Source organism: Condylostylus longicornis, unplaced genomic scaffold, assembly GCF_029603195.1.
Source record: "Condylostylus longicornis isolate FDR11 unplaced genomic scaffold, ASM2960319v2 ptg000081l, whole genome shotgun sequence".
NCBI classification, from domain to species: domain Eukaryota; kingdom Metazoa; phylum Arthropoda; class Insecta; order Diptera; family Dolichopodidae; genus Condylostylus; species Condylostylus longicornis.
Window position 1 is genome coordinate 2,821,350 of NW_026578049.1, and position 15,092 is coordinate 2,836,441.

A 15,092-nucleotide genomic window follows, 5' to 3' on the forward strand; every position below is an offset into this window, starting at 1 on the left:
TACGCTGAGTGCAGTGAATAGATAAAAATAAGAACAGGAAGGAAAAGAGAAGAAAAAAGAAAAATAGATAGTGAAACCGAAGAGAAATGAAAGAATAGAAATTATAACTGATTATGTTTTCTCTCCCTTTATTTTATTTCTGCTATTTCGAATGTAGCATGATTTGCAATTCAATTTAGGATTCAGACACAAAAAGACAAAAAAAAAATTTAAAGAAAAGGAAGATATTTTATATTTTCTCAATAGCGAAACAAAAACGTTATTCGATTCAACACAGAAGTTCTTTAATTGATATTGAAAAAAAAAAGCAATAAACCGCTATAAAAGAGTTAAAATTTTCCAATTAGACTTTTGGCTACAATGTGTTTCATCATTTATAAAAGTTGTATTTCATCAATAGAGAGAGGAATGTTCTTAGTTAACTCTGTTTGCCAAATGAACAAAAACTATTTTTAACATTCTATTTTTGGAAGGGTAAGCTTTTATAAGACAAGGGTATTCATTATGTTAATATGCACATACATACAATATATTTTAATTATATTTTATTTATAGTTATTTGACCAAATTGAGGCTGCAATCACATTATTAAAACGAGACTCGCTCATGCAATAATTTTAATAATATAAAATGAAATTTCTCGCCTATCTTCAAAACGATCGGTATTTTTCAAATCAAAAATATTAATTGCATCTTCAGTTCTATTGCTGTAATTTCAAAATGCTAACGATTATAAATTTTGAAATATTAAAACTATTTTCGATAAAAAACGTCTGATACATTAAAAGACAATTTATATGGATTTAAAATTTTATAGTAACCTATATTGGAATCAATGTAACTGGGACTTATTTTCGATTGAAAATTTTCTATAAAATCAAATTTATAAGAGCTACAATTGTCTCAATAAAATGAAACTGTTGAAAAATTTTTTGGCTTAAGAAGATTCAGGCCTATATACTCTTAAACTGTGTGCCATTTATTGATTATACAAAATTTTTTATTTTTCTTCCGTGATAAACATGTTTTACGTAATGCAGTAAAGATTAAAAACAATCAACAATATTAAAGTCAGTCTTCTCTTTACATACATGAGCATACCCTAGAATTTTAAAATGGTGAGCAAGAGACAAAAAGAGATTATTAATTCTTCGGTTAAAGTGATTCTCAAATTCGTGATTCAAACTATGTGAACAACCACCAAAATATGTTAAATCGAACTGGTCATGGAGCTTATCTTTTAGATTAATGGAGATGGTCGATCCACGTAAAATATAATTTAAACAGGATGGCACTAGGTTCCTCAAAACAAATTTGATGATAATTTTTTTTTTTTGAAAAATAAATCATACCTTGGGATTCACAAATGTTGAGATTGCGAGAAGCAATTGACTTGTGCATATAAAACAGTAATGCTTGACACCTTGGCGATATATTTAGTTCTTGTCATTCATGGTTCAATATCTTTAGAAAAAGTGAATCAAAACTGGAAGCCAGATAAGTGACTCAAGCCCCCATTCCGATGGTAAACACCCGAGACACTGAAAAATTTGATTTCTACGTAGAATAATTAGGGAGAAAAAATTATTTTATTACTTCGTAATTTTTTATATAACATATTTTAAATTGATCGTTACGAAAAGAATCTTTAAAAGTAATTGTAAAATAAGAAAAAAAAATTATTTGCCCAAATTATTTCAAGCTTTTCATATTTAATTTTTTTATATCCTCGCAATTCTTAGGATTAATTTGTTTTGCAGGGCTGTAAACAGTGAAATTTAGGATGCTAACCTGAAATTATAAAATTTATTTGGAATCAATATGTACTGTATTTTGGAATTATTACATTATAGCCATCAAATCTTCCAAAAAATGGGATCATTGTAACAGATTCGCGTGAATTCATAAAATTTAAATTTTTGTTAGGATTCAAGAACCCAGAATTCTCAGTGATATTAAACGCAAATTCCGCTTTGCAATCATAAAAGGTAAAAAAGAAATTCTCAGCCCTATAAGTTGATAATTTATGCCAATTTCCATCAAAAATCTATTAGAAATAAAATAATTTTTGAAAAAATTAATTATTTTAATATTTATTTTATTCAGTGTTATACCGTATTTTTCTTGTTCTTTCCACGGTAGAGTAAATACTCTACTTTTAGTATGTAAACAGTACTAAAATCTTTAGAATCGAAATTCGGAGCGAATAAATTTTGATTACAGTCGGCCAGGTCACCTGATTCAAAAATTCATAATTAATTTTATATTCTAGTTTAAATGATTGGATTTTTTTAATACCACTAAATTTAGTTAATCCATCGTAATTGAAGACATCACCTTCTGGAGTATTAATTTTATTATTAGTAGTTTTGATGGTTTCAATGCCATTGAATTTCCAATTTTCAAATATTTTACCCTCACAATTTAAATCTTCAAAAGGTTTCTTTAATTCTGAACACTTAAGCAAAGTATCAGTCTGTAAAAATTATGCAGTTAAAAATATTTTTCAATTTAATTAATCGACACCAATTCTTACTTCCAATCCTTTATGATCTGGACAAATAGATTTTAAATTTTCTTCTGTCGTCTCTCCACTATTAATATTTAGGCTTTTTAGTTTAAACTAAAATTACTTTTAAATTAAGGAAAATATTTTAAAATTTCATACGTATACATACCATCGCATCTTGAAGTCCTAACTCGAAAATTGTATCAACTACCGAAGTAGATCTGATGAAATTTAGATTTTTCTTAATGTTATACAAAGTGTAATTTCCAATAAAAATGCAATCAACATAAACTCTAATTTCACCTTTCTCATTAGCAGTGTATGCCAACTTGTGCCATTTTCCATCTAATATCTATGGGATATAATTTTATCATAAAATGCGCAGATATTTAACAGCTTGGCATACAATAAATTTACCTTGTTATCCTTTTCAACTTCATCTGTTTGTGGAAACTGAATATCAAAATTAACAACAAAATTTCTTGAATCAAAATTGTATTGAAGATAATTGGGATAAAATTTCTGTAGTTCTTCTAGATTTGAAGAAAGAAAATTGTTAGTATTTTTACTAAACTCTCGAGTAATTTCGATTTTTCCAAAAAAAATCTTAAAATTTTAATTTTACCTTTAAGCTCTTTATAATTAGTAAATTCGAACCAATCATTTTCTTTATCATAAAATTTTGAGACAACTTTAAAAGCGTCAAGTGCTTTAAGTTCGAATTTCTTATTTGAGCTTGGAACATGGGAACAATCATTTTTGTTGATTTTTTCAATATCTGCACCAGTTATTAATTGAAGAGACTTCAATTCGAACTGAATTTATAGAAAATTTTATTTTTATAATTAAACTTTGAAAATTTTTAATATAAAACTACGCACATTTGCAGAACGATAAGTTAACATTTTCGGATTCAATTCAATTTCCAAAGTTTTATTTTCTGGGAAATCCAAAAATTCATAAGTATTTTCTTCTGATTTCGTTTCAATCATATGTTCACAGTCAACCCAAAACTTAAAAATTCCTTTATCAAATTCTATAATTATTTTATGCCATCTATCATCAGCTAACTGAAATAGTTTTTTTTAAATTTACTTAAAATCTCAATTGATAATTAAAATTCTGAAAGTCACTTACTATTGTTTCCTTCGGAGCCTTATAATGGCCAAATGCAGATTGAAAATTTTTTGAATTTGATAATGCAATTTGATTTTCATTACGCCAAATATTAAAATTAATTTCCCATATTTTATCACTATAATCCCCAACTTTTATATTAAATATATTAACTCCAAAATCATCTTCGTTGGTATATTTAAATTTTAAAATACTGACAATTGTGTATTTCGAAATATTATAATTGTTTTCACCAAATATTTCCGACAAGTTAAATTTCAATTCATATGGATTCAAAATTTTATAATAACCTGTATTGGAATCAACAAAGCCTGGTGTTATCTTTGGTTGAAAATTTTCTGTAAAATTAAATTTATAGGCTGTAATTATTTTACAAAAAAAAATTAAATAGAAAAATTTAAATAAAACTTTTAAGTTCATTTCGAAATTGTTAAGTAATCGAGCTCAAGAACAAAACTAAACTAATTGTTTTATTTTACTTCAAAAAAAATTTTGTGCTATTTTGCTTTTTGTTTAAAATATTCAAAAATTCTGGTTTTATTTTTTTTTTTTTGGTTACCTTTCTATGATAAACACGTTTAAATCGGTGCAACAAAATAATAATGTTGTGGTCACTCACCTTTTTAATGTGATATTCAAATACCTTACACTTCTACACTAAATTCTTAAAAATTAAAGGGGAATCAATTAAATTTTTAAAGAGAAGATTTTAGAGAAAATTGAGAGAATTTCTCAAATCAATTGTATATAAAAACGAGAAAAAATAGAGTTCAACTTGTCAACTCTGTGATACCCGTACGAATTTGTTATCCTATGTGCGAATAAATGTGCCATAACTGACTATGGGACAGGCTATGACTTTAAGTTGCCGTATTACCATATTAATTAATGCAAATTTTCAGTACTGTGTTTTTCAAAATACTGTGTGTTGCCAAACTACTATTAAAGTTGTATGCCAGCTACCAGAAAGAGCCAAGCAATTTTAACGAATTTTATCAAGCACATCGGCCCTACTAATATATTCGCTTGTGTAAATTTCAATACCATAGCTTTTATAGTTTCTGAGATATAGTTAAGTAAATTTTGAAGTTACATGGCAGCTACCCCGATCATGTCCATTTAAATAGGGTTCTGGCACTTAATACAATAAATCATTTGTGAAAATTTGGTGAACTTAGCTCAATTAGTTTTCGAGTTATCGCTGGGACGGACGGACGGACAGACAAAGCTAAATCAACTCAGAATTCAACGCTGATCAAAAACATACACTTGAGTCTATATCTCAGAGCATTATTTCTTAGCGTTACAAACGGTAATACAAAAACGGTTATACAAACATTTCATTAAATAAATTTCGGCAAGTTCTGACAATTACAAAAATTAGTTTTTCTTTGCAACTACTCAACACTGTTAAAATGCGAAATAATAATGAATTATTATCTAAACAGTGATTGAATTCAGTCACATATTTCAATGAAGTACTGATCAAATTTTAAATAGGTTTTAAACAGTCGTATTCAAATTTTTAAAATTTAATAAGAAGAATAGGCGATTCTAACTCTATGCTTGAATTTCCGAACTACAAAACTCAAAAAAAAAATTATTAAAAATAGAATGAATTTAATTAAAATAAACTTTTTCTTAAATATGTATAATATCATTTTAATTATGTGTCATTAATTTTTCTTATTTAACTTTATAATGTCTGCACAATCCTCAGGATTAATTTGTTTTGCGGGACTGTAAACTGTGAAATTAAGGATGTAAATCTGAAATAATTAAAATATACAAAGTGAATATTAATTATTATATTGTTTATCAATTGATTAATTACATCAAAACCATCAAATCTCCCATAAAATGGGATTATTGATACAGATTCATCAACATTAATGAAATTCAAGTTGTGATCAAAATTCATATACCCAGCATTCTCAATGACATTAAACCTGAATACTACATTACAATCGGAATAAATATCAAAAAAATTACCAGCTCTAAAAATTGACATTTTATGCCAATTTCCGTCATAAATCTATCAAAAATATAAAAATTTCATTAAATAAATTAATTTAATTTTTAAAATATTTGTAAATCACAGTTTCTTCCTGATTCTCCCCATTGAAATTTTTTATTTTTAATATATAAACACTACTAAAATCTTTAGAATTGAAATTCGGAGCAAATAAATTGGGATTATCTTCAGCAAGATCACCTAGATGAAGTTCAAAAAATAAATAATTAATCTTGTAGTTTTATTAATGCTTTTTAGTTATTTTTATACCACTAAATTTAGTTAATCCATCGTAATTGAAGACATCACCTTCTGGAGTATTAATTTTATTATTAGTAGTTTTGATGGTTTCAATGCCATTGAATTTCCAATTTTCAAATATTTTACCCTCACAATTTAAATCTTCAAAAGGTTTCTTTAATTCTGAACACTTAAGCAAAGTATCAGTCTATAAAAATTATGCAGTTAAAAATATTTTTCAATTTAATTAATCGACACCAATTCTTACTTCCAGTCCTTTATGTTCTGGACAAATAGATTTTAAATTTTCTTCTGTCGTCTCTTCACTATTAATATTTAGGCTTTTTAATTTAAACTAAAATTTCTTTTAGGTTAAGGAAAATATTTTAAAATTTCGTACGTGTACATACCATCGCATCTTGAAGTCCTAACTCGAAAATTGTATCAACTACCGAAGTAGATCTGATGAAATTTAGATTTTTCTTAATGTTATACAAAGTGTAATTTCCAATAAAAATGCAATCAACATAAACTCTAATTTCACCTTTCTCATTAGCAGTGTATGCCAACTTATGCCATCTTCCATCTAATATCTATGGGATATAATTCTATCATAAAATGCAGATATTTAACAGCATGGCATAGAATAAATTTACCTTGTTATCCTTTTCAACTTCATCTGTTTGTGGGAACTGAATATCAAAATCAACAACAAAATTTCTTGAATCAAAGTTGTATTGAAGATAATTGGGATAAAATTTCTGTAGCTCTTCTAGATTTGAAGAAAGGAAATTGTTAGCATTTTTACTAAACTCTCGAGTAATTTCGATTTTTACGAATAAAATCGTATTTTTCCAAAAAAAATGCTTAAAATTTTAATTTTACCTTTTAGCTCTTTATAATTTTTAAATTCGAACAAATCATTTTCTTTATCATAAAATTTTGAGTCAACCTTTAAAATGTTAAGTGCGTTTAGCTTAAATTTCCTATTTGAGCTTGGAACATCAGAACAATCATTTTTTTTTATTTCTTCAATGTCTGCGCCAGTTACTAATTGTAGAGACTTCAATTCAAACTAAAATTATAGAAAAATTTTTTAAAAATTTTTTTTTACAATTTTAAGCCTTAAGTTTCATTATACATCAGCAGATCGATAAAATAATCTTTTTGGACTTAATTCAATTTTCAAAGTTCTATTTTCTGGGAAACCCAAAAATTCATAAGCATTCTTATCTGGTTTCGTTTCAATCATATGTTGACAGTCAACCCAAAACTGAAAAATTCCTTTATCAAATTCTATAATTATTTTATGCCATCTATCATCAGCTAACTAAAATAATTTTTTGAATTTACTTGAAATCTCAATTAAATATAGAATAAAAATTCTGAAGGTCACTTACTATTGTTTCCTTCGGAACATCGTAATGACCAAATGTAGATTGAAAATCTTTAGAATTTGCTATTGAAATCTTATTGTTATCACGCCTAATATAAAAATTTATTTCCCATCTATTTTCATCATAACCACTAACTATTAAGTCGAATACATTTATTCCTAAATAATCTTCATTAGTATATTTAAATTTTAAAATACTGACAATTGTGTATTTTGAAATATTAAAATTGTTTTCACCAAATATTTCCGACAAGTTAAATTTCAATTCATATTGATTCAAAATTTTATAATAACCTGTATTGGAATCAACAAAGCCTGGTGTTATCTTTGATTGAAAATTTTCTATAAAATCAAATTTAAAAGCTGTTATCACTTCTACAAAAACAATTATCAATAAAAATTTAAATGAAAAATTTAAAGTCATTTTGAGGCAATTAAGTAAACCGTTCGCAATCAAGATCGAAAACAAACTGTTTTTTTATATTTCGAGAATTTGCTTGATTTGCTTCTAATAAAAATTTAAATATTCACTTTAATTCTGTGCTGAATGTTGATTACTGATTAAAGTTGTTTTTTTTAGTTATTCAATAAAAAAAAATTCTGGTTTTTCTCTCCTCCCGTAATTGTCATTTTGTACATACACGCAAACATTTATGAATTTTTATATTATTTTTTGTTAAACCATTTAAAGTTCAAAAAGGCTACGCAGTTTTGCAGAAATTTCGCATTGATTCTTTTTACTTTTCCAAATACTGAAATTACTCTTTCTGACCGTCACATATATATTATTTACGTACATCTAAATGTGCGTGGACATAACACATTACAAGCATTTACAATTTTATGGGAATTTCTAAGCTTTTTCTTTAGCATGATAAGAACGTAAATTAAAAATTTTTGTAATTAATTCAAAGCGTCGACTTTAAAAAACAGATTTTTATAAATTTTATAAAAAATTTTTCTCATTAACTTGATGAGCACTCAAATAATCTCAAAGTGAAATTAAAAAAAAAAGAATTATGTAATATGTTAATTCCTCATTTAAAATCTATGTATATCTTCTATTAAATTTAATGAAATAATTTACAGAATGCAAGGCCCAGTATCTGCCGTTTTAAAACTTTCGAGTACAAATTATGAAAAATTACTCAAGTTTTGCTAAAAATCGACAAATTAATGTTGTACAAGTTTCTCTCTTTTAAAAAATCATTATTTTCGCATCAATTATAAAACTTTCAAATATTTGTGAGTTTGAAGAAAATATTAATACTTATTGGGTACGTGCGTACTCGCATATTGCCTAAATAATAAGAGGCAAATAGACATTTAGAGTGCCGTGTCCAATAAAAGCAAAGAATGATAGCTGCTACAAAAGTTGTAATTTATTATTAATAACGGTAGTCTTTGAAAAAAATACGTTTATTTTACCAATTTAATTTTAAAGTTTATTCATTATATTTCAAGTGCCGTATAACTGTAAATAGCTATTGCTCATTATGATTTTAACAAACTTCCAATTACTCTTCAGTCTTTTAGTTAACTTGAAATAGTTCATTCTTGAAAAGATATTCGGTTTAAGCGATCCAAAACATTCAGATCTCGTTGACAATTTTATGTTTGAAGCCAGCCTCAATAGGGTCTTTTAGAGTACTCATCGCTTAAAAAATAATGAAACGAAATTACGAATATGTTTAAACTTTGCTGTACATTTAAATAGTTATTTAAAGAGACCGTCCGCCGCATTGAATTAAACAAATGTTGACTAAAATTTAAAGTTCCCATAGATTATTTCACACAACTTTATAATCTTTAAGTACAAGTACATTTAAACGAAAATTCTCAATTTTAATTTTAATATCCAAAAATCCAGAATTAATGTACAAAAGTCTAAAGAATTCTTAAATTATTTTTTTTAATGTAGACAAAACAAATTGGATTTTTTTTCAATATTTTTCTTTATTTTACTCTTATGTGCATCATATAATCATTACAATAGTTATCCCACTTATATTACACCCTCTATATTGTTATCGAAGAATTTCCAATTGATTATATTGTTATTTTCCTCAAATAAAAGCACGTTACTTCATAGTCTGTATGTATACAAACTAAAATTTTTTACTATATAAAATAAAAATTTTTTAAAATTGCAAAGATAAGATTTAAGAAAAATACAAGGAATGAATTTCTTTCAATTGAATTCGCTGCAATTTCAATTTATCGACTCTGGGTTTCTTTTAAAATTTTGATTAGTTTTATATACAGGGTTGTAAAAAATTGAAAAGAATTTAATATAATTCCATTTTATATAATATGTGAGTAATTGTGTGTATGGTAAATAAGTAAACTAATTGGCAGTAAAATTTCGGGAAGTGATTAGCTATCAAACTAAATTTAGTTGATAAATAACACTGCAAATAACAAAAATTTGAAATCCTTATGCACTCATATTAGTTTGCTGTATGGAGGAAAGAATAAAATAAAAAAAAAAGCTGAAGCGCCTATAAAAGAAATTTTAATTTCAAATTTTTGATTTTACATTGATCTTGAAAATTAGTAGTGATTGGCGTAAAATTTCATAAAAAGGATAGGCTAAAATTTTCAAAACTCGCTTAATTATAACCCTGTAGTGAAAATAATTTTTGAAAACCCAAAACACCCTTCAATAACATAAACGATATATGGATACCAACACGTAGCTAACAGAGAATTAAAGTCGCCATTACATAAAAAATTAAATATTGTAACATTACACTGTTGAATATAAAGAAATTCGCAAAATTAATGGCATAGCTTTGAGAATTTTTTCAAATTTTCAACGAAATACCAGAAGTTGTACTTAAAATTATTGTGTTAAAATTGTATTTAAAATTCTACTGCCCATGATTTTACTTGCTAGAATCTTAATAATTTTTAATGTCAACAGAAAATTACCCTATATAAGAGAATACAAAATTTTATAAAGCCTCACATATCTACTATGAAAAAAAATAATAATTAAGATTTCAAATACAAATTTCAAAATCAACAGTTTCAAACCATTCGGTCAGTCTTCCAATTATTTTCAATTATTATTATGTACCGAAAATAAAACAAAGAATGAATCGAAAACACCAAAATAACGCTTAAAAAATAAATGAAGAAAAATCAGAAACAATGCCATAGCCTGAGAAAAATTTTGAAAAACTCCAATTGGGATTTCTTGTCTTTTAATTTTTTTTTTCTTCATTTTCCTTGCGAAAAATATATTCGTTTCCAACCAATACAAAAAGCACTGAAAAAAGAGCAAAGAAAAAAATATTTTTTTTTTTAAATAAAGAAAACCATAAATTTGTTTTTATCATTTTTCACCAAAATAAAAGAAAAACCAAATATAAATTTCATTGAACCGTACTACTCACTATTCGTCAGGATAACTAAGGATATCGAAAAGCTATAGATTCTCATATCTTTGAACAAAATAAAAGATATGCACATGTTATCTATATCTATAAAAATACTTGAAAATAAACTCGAATTAAACCAATTACGGTTTTATATAGTAGCTCATTTCCTTTATCAAAGACAAAATAATTTTCATCAAAATTACATGATACATTTCATCAAAATAATACGTGAAAATTACATGATACAATTGAGAATAATTGCATATTTTCAGGATAAGATCCAAAATTAAAAGAAGCGCAAATAAAATAAGCAAATTCGACGTCTGAGTTACGATAACTTTAAGGTATTTACCGTTGGTCAAAATAAATTTGAAAATCCTTAGGGTTTCACAAAATTGGTATTTTGTTAGTATTGAGTATTATTAATATTAATACCAAATATTAATTCATATATAAGTGATTTCAACTTTTATTCTTAAAGGGAGTCACAGTTTTGTGACTCCCTTTAAGAATAAGACAGACAGACGCACGGACGAATAAATAGTCATAGTATGGAACTATAAGCAACACATTCTCTTTTAATTTTATTTGAAATTTTCTAAAACTCTACAATAATAAGAATGTTAGATAAGAAATATGTATATAAACGACTAAAATGTATGTACTATATAAATATACGAGCATATAAATATGTGTATATACATTCAATTTGTCGATTGGATTCGGCATACATCAATTGAATTGGTTTCCGGCGATTACAATAATAAAGAAAAAGAAATTTTCCTTTTTTTTTCTATCAGAAAAACAAAATCCTGATATACTCAACAAGCATATACACAAAAACATAAACAGAAAGTATGTTAATAAAATTTCATTGCAAAGGAGAAATCTAGTAGCAGATATATGTACATATATATACAATATGTACATACATATATAATTATATTAGGATAATAGAATCAAAAAGATTTTGAACTTATCATTGAATTTAAAAAGGTTAAACAATTTAATTTATTTGTCATTGCACTGAGTTGAATTGCATTGAACTAAAGTTGTGTATTTTGTTTGTTATATAAGAACTTTTAGACAGCAAAATAATTACAGAGTAAAAGTTTCTTTAATTTTTTTTTTCTGTTTTTTTTTTTTCAAATTCTTTTAAAATCAAAACAACAAATAGAAAGAGAATTTTTATTTTCTCAATTATGTTTTCTTTAATCACACATGTCACTTGTTTCGTTTTATTGTTTTAAAAGTTATTGGAAAGAATGAGATTTTAAGATTGTATACACGCTAAAATAATAGAATTTCAAATTTCAATTCATTTGACAATTTTTCAAACTAACATACAGGGTTGTACGGAACTAGGGTTAAAGCTCGCTGAAGGTGATTCATTGGAGTTTTTTTTAGAGGAAGAGAGTTCATGCAGCGAATTCTTGTGTAAGAAAAAAGTTATTGATTATCATTTGTTCGCATGATACAATACAATTTTCAAGCGAAGAGAAAGTTTTTCTCAAATATTGCCAAAAATTTACAAAATTTAGTTATCATAATTCACAGACAATTTTTGTTGTAATATGACAAGACTTTAGTTGATATTCTTAAATCTTTAATATTATTAAGAATATGGCTAACTTATTTATGCTTTATTTACGTTTCCCTACCATGGAAAAGCGCCTTCCCACTAAAAACCCAACTATCAAAATTTGGTGCTATCACACAGCCTTCCATATTGTGTGTGATTGATAAAAAATATATTTACTGTTCCAGAATGACTCCAATATTGAAATATATATGGAATAAAATTAGAATAAAGAATTGAGAGAGAAAAGAATTCAACAGGACTTAAGCAAAGAACTATGTAGGTTTTCTGATAAGCAAAAAATAACTATTCTATTCGAGTGTTGCAATTTCTAAAACAAAAATTTAGATTTGTAAAATATTTACATATTTTTTAATTAACAAACTATTAGTAGTAGTAAGAGTGGCACCCCACCTGTACGTATTCTGAGAGAGAAAAATAATAAAAATAAATCCATTAAAATAACTGAATGGTTACACTAAAATTTTGCTAATGTATAAGAATATTTTTCCTAATACTTTATAAATCGATTGTGAATACATTAAAATTGAAATTTTCAGTATTAAATGCCAATTTCGAAACAGAAAAGTTCTAATAATCTAAAAAACTTTATTAGAATAGCAAATATTAACCATTAATATAGCTACTATTTCTCTCTTTCCCTTACCGAGTCACAAAAGGCAAATTAATAAAATTGGACAAATTTCATTCTTCAATATTAACTTATTTTAGAATAATCGACTGATTTATTTCGGAAAAATTCAAAAATGCAAAAAAAAAAAATCCTTGTAATTTCAACTTTTTGCTACTTATTATAAGACTTTTATATCCTTCTATATAAAATAATACGAAAAAAAAAACAGGGAGGGAGAGAGGAAGTGAGCTAAAGAGCATTAAAACTAAACCATAAAAATGATGAAATTTATCTTTTGAAAATCTAGAAAAAAAAAATAGTTAACAACTTAAAATATAAAAACCAATTTATTTCGTTTTGCTTTATCCTTTTTTTTCACTATATTTATTTTTTGTTACTATAAACACTTTCTTATTTTTTATCCTTTAATATAAAAAAAAAAAAAAATAAGAGAAAAAAACATCTTGAAAAATTTTTTTTTTTATTCTTGAATTTTTTTTCTGTTTTCTTTTCTTGTTTTTTTTTTATTATATAAGATCTATTAAGCGGTAATCCTTCAAGGAAACCTCAAGAAAAGAACAAAAAAAAGAGTGAAATCGACAGCGAACAAAATGCAATACAAAGAAAAATAGAATATTTTTTTATTGCATAAATTTAGGATGAATGTATACTATACCAGCACCACACCAATACTCTATGGAATATTTATGGAGTGTAGAAAAAAAAATGTAAAAAAAAAAATAAGAAATTCTCCTAGAAATCTGCTAGCGATTTTTAAAAACAATAAAATCCCGTTATTTTGATTTTGTATTTTTTTTTTCTTAAAATTTTTTTTTCTTGTTTTGTTTTTTTATTATTATTATTATATCCTTTTAATGGATGAATAAATTTTGTTTCGATTTCGATAAAAACTTATCGATAAAAAAAAAAAAATTGGGTATGGTTTGAAAATTTATTTTGTATATTTTTTTTGTTTCGTCCCGAATGGGTTCAAAGTCTACAATATTATAAATGTATGTCGTCTACTATATATATATATATATATTTATGTCGTATTCATGTTTAATATGTGTGCATGCATGTATACATGACATGTGTATTCACATAATGTACACACATTTGCGTTTTTATCGAAATAACTTTTGTGGATATAGTGGCAGACATTTAAATGTTTCTTACACATTACATATATTATGTAACATATATCAGCATAACAAGTATAATCGAACACAACTATATACATATATAGATAAGAGCCTAGATATTTAGAAAATTTAAATATATTAGGAATATAAGTTAAGAAAAAATAAAATAAATTTTCTTAAAGATATTTTAAACGCTGACAATATTCATTATTTAAGATTTTTAAAACAAGAAAAAAGATTTTGGATAGATGGGATGAGATAGGATGAAATTTTAAAATTTCAAAACGAAATTACAATAACAATCGATTTGTAAAAAGAAACCTTAAAAAAAATTTAAAAAATAATACTCGGAAAATTGAAATTGTAAAATATTAACTAAATTCTGTAAGTTGCTACTTCAATTGCCAATGATTTGCGTAACCACACAGTCACCATTGTTCCTTGCAAAACACGCCCTTGTAAAACATTTTAAAATTTGGCTTGCTTCGCCCAGCCTTATGAATTTTGCTATAATTATGAATGTTAAAAGTAATGGTTAATTTTTTCTACTCCCTTATATACGCTCATGCTTTTAACTGGTGTGTAAAAAAGAGCCATGTCATAAATTCGAAATCAACTAAAGTGAATCCTAAGTCTTGAACTAAGTTCCTTTCACTCATAACTAACAGTAATATTTTGTGCTTCATTTTTAATAATTCTCTTTATATATATATATATTCTGTTGTGTTTTAGAATGTGAAAGAATAATTTAAGAAATGTCATAAAGAAATATTTGTAAGCCCATTCTCAATACCTAGCCTCCTTCATCTTCTTTCTGTTTTATTGCATTCATGTAACCCGTATTTTTTCGAAATGAGCATCTTATCACCTTAAATATTGAAAAAAATCAAAATATTTCCCAATTGAAAATATTTTTGAAACATAAAAATTTCTCCACCATCAAGTTATTGTAGAAGTTTGTGCCAATTATTGGATGCTCTTAATGTATAATTTTTGCATTAAAAAATAAAAATTCACAAATTTTTCCTATTTTATTTCAATTATTGAGATAA

The 15,092-nt window shown here is 25.5% G+C and overlaps 1 protein-coding gene across 1 annotated transcript; it reads right to left on the reverse strand.

Annotated features, from left to right (window-relative positions):
* Window positions 1–5,295: 5,295 nt before the first annotated feature.
* On the reverse strand, window positions 5,296–7,729 carry LOC129613255 (uncharacterized). The gene is made up of 10 exons (XM_055527240.1): window positions 7,301–7,729; window positions 7,042–7,230; window positions 6,786–6,975; window positions 6,557–6,672; window positions 6,311–6,493; window positions 6,169–6,255; window positions 5,931–6,108; window positions 5,746–5,861; window positions 5,481–5,681; window positions 5,296–5,415 (listed from the first exon to the last, which is right to left on the reverse strand). The coding sequence occupies exons 1-10, from the start codon at window positions 7,718–7,720 to the stop codon at window positions 5,323–5,325; spliced, it is 1,773 nt and encodes a 590-aa protein (XP_055383215.1). The 5' UTR covers window positions 7,721–7,729; the 3' UTR covers window positions 5,296–5,322.
* Between the last annotated feature and the right edge of the window lie 7,363 nt (window positions 7,730–15,092).